The sequence below is a fragment of the Hemicordylus capensis genome, chromosome 4 (assembly GCF_027244095.1).
Source record: "Hemicordylus capensis ecotype Gifberg chromosome 4, rHemCap1.1.pri, whole genome shotgun sequence".
In the NCBI taxonomy this organism is placed as follows: domain Eukaryota; kingdom Metazoa; phylum Chordata; class Lepidosauria; order Squamata; family Cordylidae; genus Hemicordylus; species Hemicordylus capensis.
In genome coordinates, this window is record NC_069660.1 from 174,380,434 (window position 1) to 174,396,886 (window position 16,453).

The following is a 16,453-nucleotide window of genomic DNA, read 5'->3' on the forward strand; positions in this document are numbered from 1 at the left end:
CCCAACCAGCTGGGCTGCCACCACTTTCCCTTCAGGGCCGGCTTGGCCGCCACTGCTTTTCCTCCATGCCTGGTTTCCGGTTGGGCCGCCATTGCCGCTTTCCATCCGTGGCCCATCGGCCAGGCCACCACCATTTCTCGGCCGCCCAGCTGGCCTCCACCACAGGTTTTTTCCCCAGCCGGCCAGCCAGCGCTGCCATTTTCTTCCCTCCCACCCATGGCTATCTGGCAGCTCTCCGAACACTCCAAATGTACTTAACTCTCGCGAGAGCTGCCACACATGGGATTTGTCACGGGCATGTCTTAGAGAATTGAATAGATAGATGGGGGGAAACACCTTTCTTATACAGCATACCATAATATCAGCGATATTATGTTCCAGCACTCAATGTTCTGTTGGAATTGCAAGACACTTGACTTTAATGTGTAATAATGCCTTACTCCTCCTTTTCAAAGTGTTTTTCAAACATTGACTAATTAATGTTAGACTGCGTGCATTTTCTGTGATTAGCCCTCAATAGAATCCTTCCTAAGCCAAAGGGATAAAATCCAAGATGAGCAGTACAAAAAAAAGGGGGGGGCGGGCGGGAGAGAAAGAGAGAAAGGAGCCTTGCAAGTCCAGTAAATTTCTGAATGGTTTCTCTCTCTCCAGGAAACAAACATACCTGAAGAAAGTCTTGTGACTGTAGTGAAACCTGGACTGCCCACAACTGCAAATTTGCATGTGCTTCTATCCATGAACCACCCAAAAAGGAAGAGGACTGTATCAAGTGATAAAGTAAGAAGAGTAACCGGTATTAATTTTACCAAGCAATACCATATGTATCTTTCTTATTAACTTAATCTGGCTCTTAGTAAGTTGAAGATGAATGCCTTCTTTTTCATTATGCGTTGCAACATGGAGGTGTTCTCTCCAACACACACACGGGAAGATGGTTTTGGGGTGTTCGATCGTGCTTTGCTTTTTCTTTCCCCCCCTTTCCCCTTTCCTTTCCTTGTTTGTTTGTTTTCTTTGTTTGGCCACCTTTGGGGCTGCCTGAATGTATAGCTGTAGCAGAAACTCTGGCAGATGCTATGCGGTAGTCAGAAGCACAGCTATAAGTGCGCAAATAATTCCAGGACATTAAACATTAAAAAAAGAGAGCCTTGATGATTCTGTGTCAGGAAAGGTTCAATGATTGTATGATGTGGAAGTCTGAAGTACAGTGGCTCTTGACAGGCAGATAGTTCAGATCATTAGCAAGATAGTGTCACTGTGTCCTTTTCACTCCTTCCATTTATATACAGTTTCAGGATTGCTGGAAGGCTTCTCCCACCAAACAGCAAATTAGACAACTATTTGGGGAATTAACAACAACGTTTGTCACTCCATTAGAGACCTTACAACATAGGGATGCAAAGGTGACACCATATGCATAGGGTGGGGGGAGCAAGTGCAAAATTGAACATCTCTGGCATTCTCTTTCTTATGTTTCTAGAGAATAGCTGCTATTAAACAATCCTTGAATGCCCATAACATCAGTTTCTTCATGAGAGGAGGGCACTGCGTCTTTGTGACCTTAGATAGCTCTGATTCAGGTAAATTACATGCCTTTTTTGGGGACAGTTAATAATATCCTCTTTAGGGAAAATGTTTTCCTTATACAGTGGCAGGATCTGCATTTGTATAGAACAGGCTTGCTCAATTTAGCTCCCCCCACCAGCTGTTTTTGGACTACAACTCCCATAATCCCCAGCCACAGTGGCCAATAGCCAGGGATTATGGGAATTGTAGGCCAACATCTGTAGGAGGGCTGAAGTTGAGCAGCCCTGATATAGAACCATGCCTTAGAATATTGAACATGTTGCTAATTTGCTATGAATCTGTCTTTTCACTAAACTGTAGAATTGGAAATATATATATATATATATATCTACCAGTTCAAATGTACTTAAAATTAAGGCAGATACTTCAACTATGAAAATTTAAACCCTGATCCTAAATATATTACTTTGAAGAAAATTCAGTTGAAATGAAGGGTCCTTCTTCCAGTGTTAGGCTTGTGGTGTTAGTCCCATTGTCATAACTGGGCTATGATGGCTTTTGTGCTGCTGGACAAAGACCTCTCTTCCAGGGTGGGGAATAAAGTGCAATATGCAACATATAGTTATAGATGTCCCATTACTTATATTGTAGAAATTACTCTGGCTTCCAGGCTTGGGGACAGGACTTAGTTACTGAATGTGCCTGAGGCACCTACAAAATTATTGTACTCATGCAAGTACTTATGGACAGTATGGAAGTAGGCTACATTGTGGTTTTTTTGTTAGCAGAACTTTTGGTATCCTTTCAGTAAGCAGCCAAATAAGTTTCTAAAGCCCATGTTACCATGTAAACTTACGCACCCTAATGCAAGTTGAGCATTGAGCAGAGTAAACTATATACCCTAATGCAAGTTGAACATTGAGGACATGGTTTAAATAGTTGTGCTAATGTTAAAGAAATACACAATTATTATGTGCAAGATGGAACTTACCATGTTTGTCTTTGATTTCAGATTCACAGAGTCTTGGAGGAGGAGGAGGTTATTGGGTGATAGTGATCCTTTTTGTCATCTCTCTGGTGGCTGTAGGAGCGATCATTCTTTACAAGTTTAAAAGGCAAGCCATATTTAATGTAACATGGTACACAGAATGTGTTGATTCTGAGGGTCTCAGAGCTTGTGCTTGGAGCTGGAGTTTCAGCCATACAGGAATCCAGGCAGTGGCAGGAACCATGGTTTTTGGTAAGAAGCAAAGCATTTCTGGAGCAGACCGTTGACTCATTGCTTTCCAGCAATATTTTGACTTACTCCAGCAATAAAGGGGGCCCAAAAAAGGGAGCGGTAAATGTTTTTGCCCTCCTACCCCCACTTTTGAGGGGTATGTGAGGAGGAGGTTTAGTGCAACTGCCTGGACTGTGTTGTTAGGGAAAGATGTAATCATCCTTCCCTTGCTAGGCTTGCTTGGCCTTCCCTTTGAATGTGGAGGGATGGAGGAATTCAGCACCACTGGGTTGTGCTCTGCTCATGTTCGGCACAGATAAGAATGATTTTATCTACCAACATGCCGGAGTTGGTTGCAGTTGCTTCTGTGATTCACTGTGATCCAGGGAAGTGTTATCACCACACTTGCTCACACATGTGTATGCTACATACATGTGTCTCTATGCTTTGGGGATGAATTTTCTTGAAACCAAATTTATAAGTATAGATAACAGATGGACCACCGTCTAGACAGAGGTAATGCAAATGTTAGGGTACCACAGAGACACAACAGACTGAAGCAGGACTTTGAAAACAAGAGATACCATTTGTAAAGCAGAGGCATCCTGTCAGTTGTCGTATTTTGAGACTGTGATTCAATTCTGGTTGCTCAGGTAGTTCCTGGGACAAGATAAAGAGGGAGGGAGGAGCCTTTAATAGTGGTTTGCGGGTGTTGGAATGTGAGCAGAAAAAGGAGGAGAGACGGGAGAAGAAAGAGAGAATCGAGAGCAGCTTTGATACTTGTTCTTTATCTGCTGATTCGTGCATGATGCCAAAAGGGATGATTTTCAGCAGGGAAAATTTAGACAGTTCTGGCTACAAAGGTTTTTCCAAAGCAGCAGGCAAAGAAAGGCAGCAGCCTTGGCACCAAGTTCCAAGCTCTGTGGCACTCCACATGTCCCCAGCTAGAAAAGGTTAGGGTTTCCCAGGCACTGGGTTTCCCAGGCACTGGGTTTCCCAGGCGGTCAGACGCAGGCGTTAGCCCACAACAAGCCTATGTAGGGAATGGCTGGCTTAGCCTCAGTGACTCAAGGATTTCAGTTGGATTTCCATGTTAGGTTCATGCTGAAAGTGACCCAAAAGCTGCGGTTCAAAGAGTGCCAGGGTAGTCCACAACAGGCCCATGCAAGGAAAACTCAAGGATAGTGATTTCAGCACAGCAGTTCTGCACCCTGCAGTCTAGTGTAGGGCACAACTGGGGTAAGTCAGTGATTCAACTTAGGGGAAAGGTTTGAGCACACAGGTGGGTATCAGCAGCTGGGAAGACTTTTGAGAAGTAGAAAGCATCATGTGTCATTAAGCTCGCATGAGAAAGAGTTCAGTAAACAAGCAAGCCTCACAGAAGTCGGAGGTTTCCCCCTCTGTTTGGTTCCAGAGGTTGGAAAACTTAGAAAGATAAAAGGAACAAAGGAGACAGTTTTAGGTACTGGGCTTGGAGAAGGTGTGAGTGTAATACTTTTGGCTAAGATCAAGTGTCTATTCAGATGGGGCAAAGTACAAAAGAGCTCTATTGCACTGAATATACACAAATGATTTAGGAGACTTGATCTGGATTGTATTCTGGAGTATTTTTCCCTGTTTCTTTGGGATAGTTTTAAAGTTTAAGATTCTTTGCCGTGTCAGGAACTCTGGTTTCATTAAGAATGCACAGAATTTGGTGGAGGGGGTTGTTAGGTAAGTTTTGTACAAGTTCAGGATTTGCATGCTAGCCAGGATAGGTCATAACTGGCACAGTACCATGGTTGGTGAAAGGTGCTCTGTGCTACAGAAGCCACTAGCTTTGTCAGCACTCCCAATCTGTGGACTTGATTCTTTAGAGGGACCGCAGCCCTGTCCAGAACTGGCTCACTGCCACCTCCCTAGATAGATAAACACTTGCCTGAACTGAGCTTCAGTGCATTGGTCCTAATCCAGTTTATTATTGATCCCAGACACCAATTTGAAACCACACTATGATTTCATTGATGCAGACATGGAGATTGTCTCAACTTTGGAAACTTGTGCTATGGTGAATCATAGCTCCCTTGGATTATAGCTCCATTTCCTGTTACATTTTGTGTATAACTGAAATTTTTAAATTCCATTGGGCATCTGGAGTATCATAAAACATGACGATTGTACATTATTCCTGTTTCAACCACCAAACACAGAGATAAGTAATGCATGGCTTAAACAAACAAACAAACAAGCAACCAACCCAAATTGGCTGGCTGTATTCCCCTCTTGCAGGAGTGGCAGCACCTGTGGCCTTCAAAAAGGTTTAATAATTTTTTAAAAAAGTTAAGATGTTCACAGAATGGCAGAGCAGCAAATGGAGAAGGAAGGGCTAGTGAAGAGAAACATTTGAATGCTACAGCTTTATAGTGAGGGAGCACAGAGCCATGGAAAGCATCTATAAGATAAAAGTAGGTCCAGGAGATAGTGCAGGCATGGGGGAGGGGGATTATCAGTGGGGATGCTCAGGCTTCTTATCTTACTATAGTCATTTGTTCCTTCCTCAGGGTGCCAGGGTTTACCATAAGCCTGACAAGTTTAAGAGGATGGATACAGATTTCTTAGAGGCTGAGCTCCAGCTGTGAAAAGAGATTTGTTTCAGCCATAAATCCTGCCAGAAATGTGTCATCAAAATTATTCTGGGATATTTAGTGCCAGGTAGAACCAGATTACCTAAATTACCTAAAGGGTTTCCCATATTTGTAGTTAAAAAGTTGGACCCTGGACCTCTTTATAGAGAAAGCCGTGTAATACTGTTAGCCTCTGATCGATACTGTTAGTTTGATATCATCTTAATATATAATATTGAAATATCAGTGGTGGAAATTAAATTAATTCTAGAAATTAGAAAAAAGCTTGAGGATTAACAGGCATAAAACATGCTGCACTATTTGCTCAAAACCAATAAGATGTGATTTTGTCATAGAAGGCAGTGCAAAGTATTGTATCATCTTGATACAAAGCATCGGAATGTAAAATTCTATGTCTCATTTCTTCCTGTCAAGTTCTGCTAGCTTTTTAAAAAGAGGGGTATGTCCCTAACTGCTCTAACACACATGCACAATGTAGCAGTTTTATTATACAAATTAACTGGGACATAGAAAATCAGTGGTCTGCCTCATGTACCAGGGATTTACTGGAATGCTATTTTTGCTTTTCCAAAAATGACATTAGGAGGCTGAATGACTTAAATCCTGTTTCAGGATGCTGTGACTCATGGCTCTGAGTTGGACTGTGTCCCCATCGATACCAAAAGATTTTTCCAACCACCTGTAGAGTCTGAATGATCAGGTGTATCAGTATGTTGTGTGTGCTTCTGCAAGTGGATCTCCCGTGAAGGAGCAGGACGATGCCATACAAGCTTAAAGTTCTGTCTTGTGCTCTTTAGGAAATTACCAGGAAGAAATGTTTATGCCCAGATGCAAAATGAAAAAGAACAAGAGATGACCAGCCCTGTAAACCACAGAGAGGACACTCAAAATATCATCCAGGGGGAGGAGTTCATTGATGATGACCTTGATTGTCAAACACTAGGAAATGCAAGAGGTAAGTACACATTCGTGTTCTTTAGTAGTATGTTTCTGCTCAGCTCTTGAAAAATCCAGTGGTAAATAACAATATCACCTGCTATATGTTATTGCAGCATCCACAAAATACGTTACGCCACTGTCAGTACATTGACACAAATTTTAGGATCCATGTGCAGGATGAAGAAAGTATGGAAAATTGTTATGATGATGGAGATGACTATAAATCACAGCTGTTCACTGGAGTAGTTCTGTATGTCAGTGAATGAGGTTTTTTTAAAAAAAAAATTTTAAAGATTAACATACATTATGGAAGCATTTGTTTTATAACTTTTCAGTAATTAATAACCAATGTGGAAAGGTATTTTCTTGATTGTATTTTGTTCATTCTAAACATACAATTGTGTTGGAATCTGAATTCTGATTTGCTGATATGCAGCAGACGCTCTAGATTTCTTTGAACTATTTATGATCCCATCACATAGAAATGAGCTCATTTTTAAAAGAATATATGAAAATGACATTTGTTAGACTGATGTTTATTTGTTCTTATAAAAATGATGTGCACTCACTGCAACTGAATCTGTTGGCTCAATGGAGTGGTAGGGAAGCAATTCTTCTTTTATGTGCTCAGTGCAGGGGGAGAGGCAGACCCATGAGCCAGAGGAAGCTATGGGAGAACTCTGAACTCTGATTACATTCCAGTCTAGATCAGGGTGCTGGATTTCCATCCTGTTTAATTGAGACTGCAACACTTTAAAGAAGTTAATCCAGGTGGTTGTGGTGGGCACTGGGATTTTGGTACAACTTCTGTTAGCCAAGGCCAAGCCATTGTATAATTTACCCAAAATGTGGTTTAATTTAAAGAAAGGAAAGAAGCTGAGATAGTCTTAGATGACTAGTTGTCGCCTCCAAACAATCTTCAAAGGCAGCCCCAAATACAGTGCATTCAAACTTCAAAGCCAGGGATGCTGCAGAACCCCCAAAGGAATTCCATGATCCTCATCTGCAACTCTTTTTTGTTTCCCACAAAGTCTCTGGGATCTGTCACAAGAGCAGGCACCTGCAAATTCACCACAACCTTTTGCTTTAGGCAATAGTTGGAGGCAATTTAGGGATGTGTTGAACCCCCCTGTTGACTCATTTTGATGACTCTGACATTCCTTGGATATTTTGCCCAGACAATAACTTCCAAAACTGACTGCAGTTTCATTGTAGGTGAAATTTGGTAACAATACTCCTTGAGGCTTAACCACTATAAAATCAAGATGGTCACATCTATGGGCAGGTTCACCTGATCAATGGGAAGGCAGGAGGGTTCCATCCAAGATTGGTACAAGGCAGAGCAGATGATCACCATCCCTGCTGGAGCCCTTTGCTACTCCACACACACAATCACTTCCCCAGACCAGGCAGCGGCCCTACTTGCTTGATCCTCCATGGGCCGAGATGCCTCCCCAGTGGCCCCCACCTTGTCCTAAGTTGGGCATGGCCCATGATGTCACCATTCCCAATCCCATTGGCTGTGAAGGCACAGTGGGTGGGCGCAGCAGCTCTGATGCCTTCAGGTCCTTCTGGAAGACTTAGGAACTGTTTGAGCTTCCCAAAGAGGTGGGGGAGGTGTCCAAATTGCTTCCCTGCCACCTGCTGTTCAGCTGGGTCACAACCCGGGTGGCCTGGGAATCACCTGATCATGGAGAAGGGTAGGCAGCAAAGCAGAAAGGAACTGCACAGACAGGTGAGCTGTGCAATGAGCAAGGCCTGTCTGAACTCTAGGGTTGGATTAGGCAGATCCGGGGACCCTGTGGCAACCTGGACAGCACCTTGCCTTGTTTCTGGCATTCTGCCAAGTAGGCAGGATGGGCAAGGATGCTGCCCAGCAATGGAGGGCATGGAGGGACACCACCCCAGCTGCCGTCCACTGTGACCAGAGGCAAAGGGAGGGCATCTCCATGGGCACATCACTCTCGGACTGGCTTAGCAAAGAGTATGTCCCCGTCCATCAATTTTCCACTCCCCATCAACATCTCCTCCCTGGGCTAGCACAGATTAATTGTCCTCCGCCTGATTTGTACTGCCCCAGTGCCTTACATGAGGAGTGCAGTTTTTGGAAAGAGGCTTTGGCTCTGGAGATCCATGATCCCTGGAAACTCCCTCTGACCAAGGGCATCAGTGTTCTCTCTAATTTTTTCCCCCCATTTGTGTGCAGAATGAGTTTTGGTCTGAGTTTTTGGTCAAGGCAGTGTGCGTGCACCTGCATTCAGAGTGGGACTTCTTGATTAAACCTGAGCTGTCTCTACAATTAACTGAGTGGACATCAAAAAATCTGTGAGAGCACGCACGTCTTAGAGGGAACACTGAAGGGCATCCTTGCATGAAGGGAGACCAAGAGCCCACTGCCCAACACATCTCAGCCCTGTCCCTCCCCAATCACACAATCGCACACATGTCCCCCATATACCCCCCTGCCCCCCCAAGTGGACAAGCAGCATCCCACACCACTGGTCCCACAGGCAGTAAAGCTGGCTCTTGTCACATCCCCACCCACCCCACCCCCCGCCAGTATCTGTTGGTGGACTGTGAGGTTTCTGGGCATGGCATGCTGTGTTGTAGCCTGAAGGGGCAGGAGTGTGGGCAGTGAGACAGGTGTAGTTGGGTGTTGCAGATGAGTGTGAGATGGTGTGTTGTCAGTCATAGTGTAGCCAGAGGTGCTGGGGCTTGGAAGCCATGAGGAGAGTCAGGATGCTAGAGCACCTGTGTGTGGCATCTGCTCTACCTGAGGATGTCTATGGTGGATGCACAGTTGAGGGCACGTCACGTGCAGGTAACCAGGATAGGTGAGAGTGTGGGTTCACATGATCAGTGGATCTTAGTTTGAAGTGCTCTGAGCTCTGCTACCCTGCTTAAGATCCTAAATGACCAATGCTGATTTTCACCCCAGGATGGAACTGAGGTTACTGGTGTGGTGTGGGTTCATATGATCATGCCAATATGAGTAGCCAGCATCCAACCACAATTCCTGAGATCATGTGAAACCACCCTATATGAACTGTTGCTAGCATACTTGAAAACCTGAGTAAAAATTCCCCTGAGACCAATATATAATCTGCCAATTATAAGCATCATAAGTGGTTCAGAAGACCTTCAAGGTTGTGATACTCAGTTAGGTCAGAAAGAATAAGAGCTCTTTAATCTTACATGAGACACCAGGACACATGGAGTGTGTTACAGGATCTTGTTTTAACTGCTAACAAATACTGAAATCGCCTTCTGTGCCCTTGGGATTTGCATGGTATCAGTTTGTCACTGGATTGGATAAATGAGCTGAAAATTTGGTGGCAGTCAACTGAAGTGATGGGAGGAGAAGTAGAGCTTAGGAGGGAACCCCATCAAGCCATTTGCATCTGTGCTACTACCCACAGTCTTTGGTTATCTAGAGGTTCGAGGCAGTGATACTCCGGACTGATCAAGCCATCATATTGTTCTGAATGGGGCTACTGACCTTCATTGTATCATTGGCTGGATGAAGCATCTGGGCTGCTAACTTGTCCAGATCATCTCTGGTAGGTGTTTCATAAGCAGCTCTTAAGGACTGGGAGGTAGGGGCTGAGTGGGGAGGGAGAGAGTGATGTGCTAAGTGGTGTGCTTATAAAATCCGCTTGGTTTACATAAGATAACATGAAAGATGTGGTTTGGGGTCAGAGTGGATATATTATTTTGTCCCCTCCCTAGCTGAGACTGCCAAACTGATCACCAAAGCAGTACAAAGGCCATCCAAAATTGTTCTGAGAAGTGTCAGAATGCACAGTGAAGCTTGCCTCTTCGGGGCAAGTTTGAGGCTTTGTGTCCTCTAAGATCCACTAGAGTGGGCCTTCCCCTGCTTTACACTGGCCTGGAAACAGGTGTGGGGTCATTCAGGGTGAGACACCCAGGGGGAGGGAGGTAGCCCTCTTAAGAGAGGGAAGGGGTTCCGATTGTCTCTTTGGTTCTCTAGCACAGTAACATACACCATGCACTTAGTACCAATGGCTACATGTCCTTGTGTTGTACTCCTATTTAAATTCGATATATTTACTTGTACAGTTCCATCTTCCCTGTCTCCATGTCTTGATTATTTTCTGCTTCCCAAGTCTCCCTCATCTATCCATTTACCCACACAGGGTATAATGTGAGGATCACTAGACGTGTACCCCAAAACACTTCCCACCATGGCAACAAAGTAGAAATGCTATACCCAGAATGCCACACTCTGTTCCCAAGGTATAGGAACACTTGAGACTGGAGAATATAAACTCTGTGGGTGTCTTTACACATAAGATACAAAGACTCTTCTATCCTAATGGGTTCTATTTATCACGAGAAAATGATACCACAAATTAATGAAAGTTAGTTTTGGAAAGTGTAAACATGTTTGCTCATTTTTAATTAAATTTCCATGTTGGTCATTGAAATGACTTTCCTTTCAAGTATTAGTTGGAGGTAGACATAAACGTGTACTGGAAGCGACATACGATATCTGCCATATTTTTTGAAGGGAGGTCTGTACTAGACTGACAAAATGTGGCAAGAATGGGAACAAGTTTCAAAATACCTTTCAAATCTGCAATGGACTTTATGGACAGTTCCCAATTCAGCTACTAGAGGTGTAAGGGTTCAGGCCATTATCTTCAGGTGGCTCAGATTCCCTGTGCTGTGTGTTGCAGTTAGAGTGGTCTGCCCTAAAGATCAGTTGGACGACAGAATCACAGGTTCCCCAGGTTAGTAAAGGACCTGAAGCAAATTAGGTAGGAAGAGAGAAGACTAGAAAGCAGAAGGTTTTTGACTTGCAGTAATATCTCATTACCTCATCATGCCATTGAAGGCAACAGGGCCTATGTCTGAATCAGAACCGTAGAGCTTTAATGGTTAATGAAGCTATTAAAACAGTACAGGAGGGAGACAGTGAGGGCACTGGTGAGGCTTTTGGCAGCAGGTAGAGAGAGGACAGTATGGATCTTGGAGGTGCAGAAGAGGATGGAGTCACGCCTTCATTCTCAAGTAAGTGTTGTCCCTATCCTCTCCTACTTATGGTCAGAACAAATAAAATGTACAGTATTTTTCTTGAGAGGGATGGAACAGCTGTCTGAGAAATCAAATTCTTCTGAAAGACAGCCCAGTCAAAAATGATTTTTCTTTTCTTTTCGACAGTCTCTTCAATTTACCAACTAGATTCGCATAGGGACATACACTCTCTTCATCCTGGTCAAGAGACATATTTTTTACCTTGGCAGAGATTCCTCTGACACATTCTGACCTAATGAGGGGCATATAATCATGGAAACCACATCCCTTACTGGATGATGAGTGGACACAGCATGCAGTTCCTGTCCCATCCAGCAGCCTGGGGGTGTTATAGATAGATAGTGATGCTCCAGATCATGTATTTCGAAGAGGGAAGCAAGGCCCTCCTTGCTTCACCCTGCCCCATCTCTGGCACATGGCCCTCAGTGCTGAACAGATGTACAGTTAGGTGTGGGCAGGTAAATGTCTGAGTTACTCCATTCATCCTTTGAATTAAAAGACTTTTCTTCGCTAAACTGCAAAGGAGATTCTTCTGTTTCTCTTATATGAAATACTTCTGACGAAATTTATACTGAAGGTAAAGTTGTGCCGTCAAGTCGGTGTCGACTCCTGGTGCCCACAGAGCCCTGTGGTTGTCTTTGGTAGAATACGGGAGGGGCTTACCATTGCCATCTCCTGTGCAGTATGAGATGATGCCTTTCAGCAGCTTTCTATATCGCTGCTGCCCGAAATAGGTTTTTCCCAGCGGGGATTCAAACTAGCAACCTCTTGCTCTCTAGGCTAATTTACTCCCCTGCTAATTTACTACTACTGAAATGCTTGTGTCAAATCCAGTTATTTTCAGAAGGTTCTTGCTCTGTGGACATTCGTATGCCCCTTCGCACCAGTGAGACTTTAAGAGCAGACTGTTCGGTGTTCACAGCACCCTGTGACAAAGCCTAGTTCTCTGTTCTCATAGTTTTGGAATTTTTACAGTGGCATATTTCCAGACTCACCCATCCACGTCTTTTGTTTTTATATATTTTATGTTGCCTACTTTATCGCCACCCCGACCTCGGGACTCCTCCACACCATTACCTTGCAGTGACTCCTTCTGGGAGAGGTGGAAACTTGAACAGCTACAGAGTTCCCTTATTGCTGATGGCAGTCAGTGTCCAGTCCCAGGTCAGTGTCATCTTGAAAGGAAGCCTGTGGTTCCATTCTCCTCCCTCACCTGCTCCCTTCAGACCACTTGATGTTGTCACTGGAGATCTACTGCAATGCCTCCAAAGCCAGTAATTTCAGCACTTCAACAAAAAACACATCACAACCGCTGCACCACTTTCACCTGGTGTGATGTGATAAAACCATCATCTTGTTTGGCAGAACTATTCCTGGAATACAAGGGGGGTTAATGTCGGTATCCTGTAATTTGCTAATCTTGGTCCTTTGTTTTTCTGTTCCTTAGGCAATCTCTCAGGCGTGGTTCTGAGCATTAATTCCAGGGAGATGCACAGTTACCTGGTTAGCTGATGTTCACAACCGAATACATAAACAAGACTCTTCTATGGTTGGGTCCTTCCTTTCCCCTTCTGAAGAATTAATACTGGTGGGAAGGAGATTCTTACATGGTCTTGAAGATCCATACAGCCACGTGTTACTCGGAGAGAAAGCTCATGTACTTTGTATTCATGGCTGTTGCCTTTTTTTACACCTCAAACTAAAATAGCAGATCTGTAGCCCTAGGCACACTTGCGACCACCTTTTGTTTTTTGTCTCCTGTGTCCCTTTAGTTATCTGTGTTCATGTAATCAAATGCATACTGCGCTTAGCTCACTGTGTTGGCATCAAGTAGAAGGCAGCAGTTCGTGAGCCACGAAGACAGGTTTTAAAAGCTGTGGGTTAGTTGAAACAGAAATCTGGTGGAAAGTTGAGAATTGTTTCCTCTTAGAAGGCAGTGGCGACGGGGCTTGATATGGCACAACTGAAGAATTCAGAGCTGATGCAGTCAAAAGACACACTTCTCCTTAGCGTTCTTCTCCAGGCCCAGTTCAAGTCCAAGTTATGACGCCTGCTCCAAAACAACATATAAGGTGATGCTGAAATCCTGTAACAGATTTATTGCACACTTCACCACCAAGAAACTCTCAGCTTTTGTTTTGCTCCTAGAGCAGGTTCCTTCTTATCCAGTCACCACCCACCCTTCTGTAAGAGGGTACCACTGGAGTGACTGGTAGTTTGCGACCCACATAATTATATAGCATACAGCTTGGGCTGCCTTACTTTTTCTTTCTTTCTCCAGAACAGCAAGTGTAATTACTTTTTTTATTTCTGTAGCCTTCCCCTCTCCCCTGCCAAATACCTTTTTTAATCTTTCTATTTTTATAGCTATACAAGCATTCCTGTCTCAGGATCGAACTGTCAAAGCAGCATATTTGGAACTCACAATTTTATTCTTTTCCTGTTTCTACTGTGGGGCTGAACAAACTGAAAATCTCACTGCCTTGGATGTGTTTGACAATCTGGTGAATTAAATTTGAGAATTAATTCCATGTAAATGATTGCACTTTCTCAATCTTACCCCTAGATGTCACACCTCATTCTCAGACTGGAGCTGAGCTGGACCCTATTTCTAAAGGCAGTTCAAATAGCTCCTGTTATTGTTAGTTGTTTTTTGGAAGATGTGCAAGTGCTATTTTGTGTTTGCTTGTCCTGCCCCAAGTAGTTTTATGGAGCAAGAACTGTCAGGTTGCAGCCAAACTTACATCTGCTGGTATTTGCTCGGAGAGTGACCTGGAGGAAATGAACCACAAACCTGCTTGGAATTAGTGCACTGAACATCTTTCTAGTTGTCTCACAGTTGACAAAGCACTAGCAGAGTGACCTTAGTAGTTTTTAGTGTGGGTATGAATACTGGTAGATAACTAAGTATTAAAAAAGAATCCATTCTGCTACACTATTGTATGTATTAGATGATCTCTTCAAGGAGCCAGTGTATTTTTTCTGCTGAAAGCACATTCTGTTTTGTCATGTTCTGTTTTGTCCTCTTGTGAGCACTAAAGAAAAATCCTGCAGAACGATGTCAAGCACAAATGTTTTCAGGAACTGATTATCCAAGACTACTGCTGGGAATTAATGGCAAGTGTTCTTTGCCACCTGCTCAGGATCTCTGTCTGTCTCTGTCCTTACAGCAGCCCTTCTAATGCCCTACATACTTGCTTATTGAAGAGCATCATCTCCCTGCTGCCTTAACCATCATTGAGAATACGTGAGGACTAAGAGTCCCATGGTGTAAAAGGAAAGGAGGGATCCCTCAGAAGGCATCTCTGTGCTTTGGGATCTCTAGAACTGTTGCACTGATCACGACTCTTCATTTTACCCTTTGTAGGAGAGCAGGTACTGAAAACAACAAAACCTCTCCAGGAAATGTAGGAGGAGATCTGGCTACCAAGCTGGAGAGCAATTTTAGAAGAAAAAAACCCTCGAGACCCTCAGGGAAAGGCAGGTCACCCAGGGCTTAGGTCCCACGTAGCTGCACCTCTAGAAAAGATTAGTTAAAAGTAGACATTCGCTTGTTCTACAGTTTTAGCATAAGGATGCCTTTTTGTGCATAATCGTTTCTCTGAATGCTTTCTAGAAAAAGTTGATTTTTAGGGAACTGTATTTAAAATCAGTCAGCTGATTTCCAGTGCTAACTTCTGTCATTCATGCAGATTGCTGTTAGAGATGCAATAAAAATGAACTATTAGTTTTGCCTAAGGTAAAGAATTTGCCTTGGATCTTTGGGATAGAAAATCTCCACCCTGATTCTATAGAAAAGAAATCCCAGCTCTGCTCCTCCCCAAACCAGAGTAGGGAAAAGCTAAATGAAAGGTTTTGAGACTGAGGTTTTTCTTTCTCTCTGTTTTGGCTTCTTCAACAATATTTAACATTCGCATACATTTACGCAAATGCTTCTGTTTCTGTCTGTTTATTTTTATGAAACATAACCCATTGGGGAGGACAGTCTTCATTCAGCACGGATTCCTCATAGATGTTCGCCTGGATCTCCAGTGCATTTCTGTGCACATATGGAGCTCCTGCTTGCTGCCCTCTCCAATGGCAGGGGCAGCTTTGTGCACAGAAAGGAATGTGTGCATAATGACATCTCTCGACTGATCATTTGCTGTCATAGGCTTCTGTATTCTCCCACATGTATGGAAACCTCCCAGATCTGGGCTAATGAAGTGCTCTTATGCTCTTCTAACTTCTCTGTAGTTACTGCCCCTCCTCTCTTTCCAAACCTGGAGGGGAGAGGTTTTTTTGTGCTAATTGGAGGAGCTGGACTCTTGTGCAAGGAAGTTCTCCTTCTGGTGATGTGAAATGACGCAATATTGCTCCGTGTTCTGTTTTGATTTGCGGGATATGTTTTCTTCATCATTTTGAAGTGCTTTCGACCTTGTTAGCAAAGCTGCTGAGAGCTGTAGGTTGGTTTCTGATATGGGGCCACAGTAAAGGAGGCAACACTCAGATCCTGACACTGTATGAGAGCAGACAACAGCTGAATGATCACAAGGGTTTGTGTTTCAAAACTGGCTCACAAGTAAAGAGCCTGAATTCCTTAGGCGTCGCACTTCTTAGAAGCAGACATCCTTTCTATCGACAATTAGTTCTTAAGAGGTAGGTCTGTGTGGGCGGGTGTTAAACACTTCTAGGAACACTTAGTTTTTTAGCAACACAATGAGGTCATTCACACAATCAAAAACTGTGTTCTATCCAGGTTTGGGAGCCATGTGTGTTCCCAATTTTCAGTTGTGTGGCAGCAAGTTAGGAGTTAAATATGGGTAGCTTTTCCTCCTACCTTGCTGCCACACAACTGAAAATTGGGAACACACGTGGCTCCCAAACCTGGATAGAACACAGTTTTTGATTGTGTGAATGACCTTTGATGGCCTGACTCAGTATATGACAGCTTCCTATGTTCCTAAAAATGGAGAAGGGACAGTTTTGGCTTCAAGACATGGGCAAGAAAAAACACCTAGACAGAACTTGTCTAGAGGGATTGTCTATATGGTACACTCAAATGCACCAGCATTGTTAAAATGAAAACTAGAAGGGTGGGGTAGAGGAA

At 43.7% G+C, this 16,453-nt stretch overlaps 1 protein-coding gene across 6 annotated transcripts in view; it reads left to right on the forward strand.

The window, feature by feature from the left end:
* The window catches only part of SORCS2 (sortilin related VPS10 domain containing receptor 2), a 248,591-nt gene that overhangs the window by 217,831 nt on the left and 14,307 nt on the right, over positions 1–16,453 (forward strand). For 2 of the 6 annotated variants that reach the window (XM_053243172.1, XM_053243170.1), the window contains exons 23-26: positions 652–777; positions 1,478–1,577; positions 2,537–2,639; positions 6,165–6,322. In XM_053243172.1, coding sequence (XP_053099147.1) covers positions 652–777; positions 1,478–1,577; positions 2,537–2,639; positions 6,165–6,322 — 487 coding nt within the window. Of the gene's footprint in view, positions 1–651; positions 778–1,477; positions 1,578–2,536; positions 2,640–6,164; positions 6,323–6,419; positions 9,867–12,448; positions 12,529–12,809; positions 16,142–16,453 lie in introns of those variants that run through there. The other 4 variants (XR_008305629.1, XM_053243171.1, XR_008305630.1 and 1 more) reach the window with 4 other exon arrangements.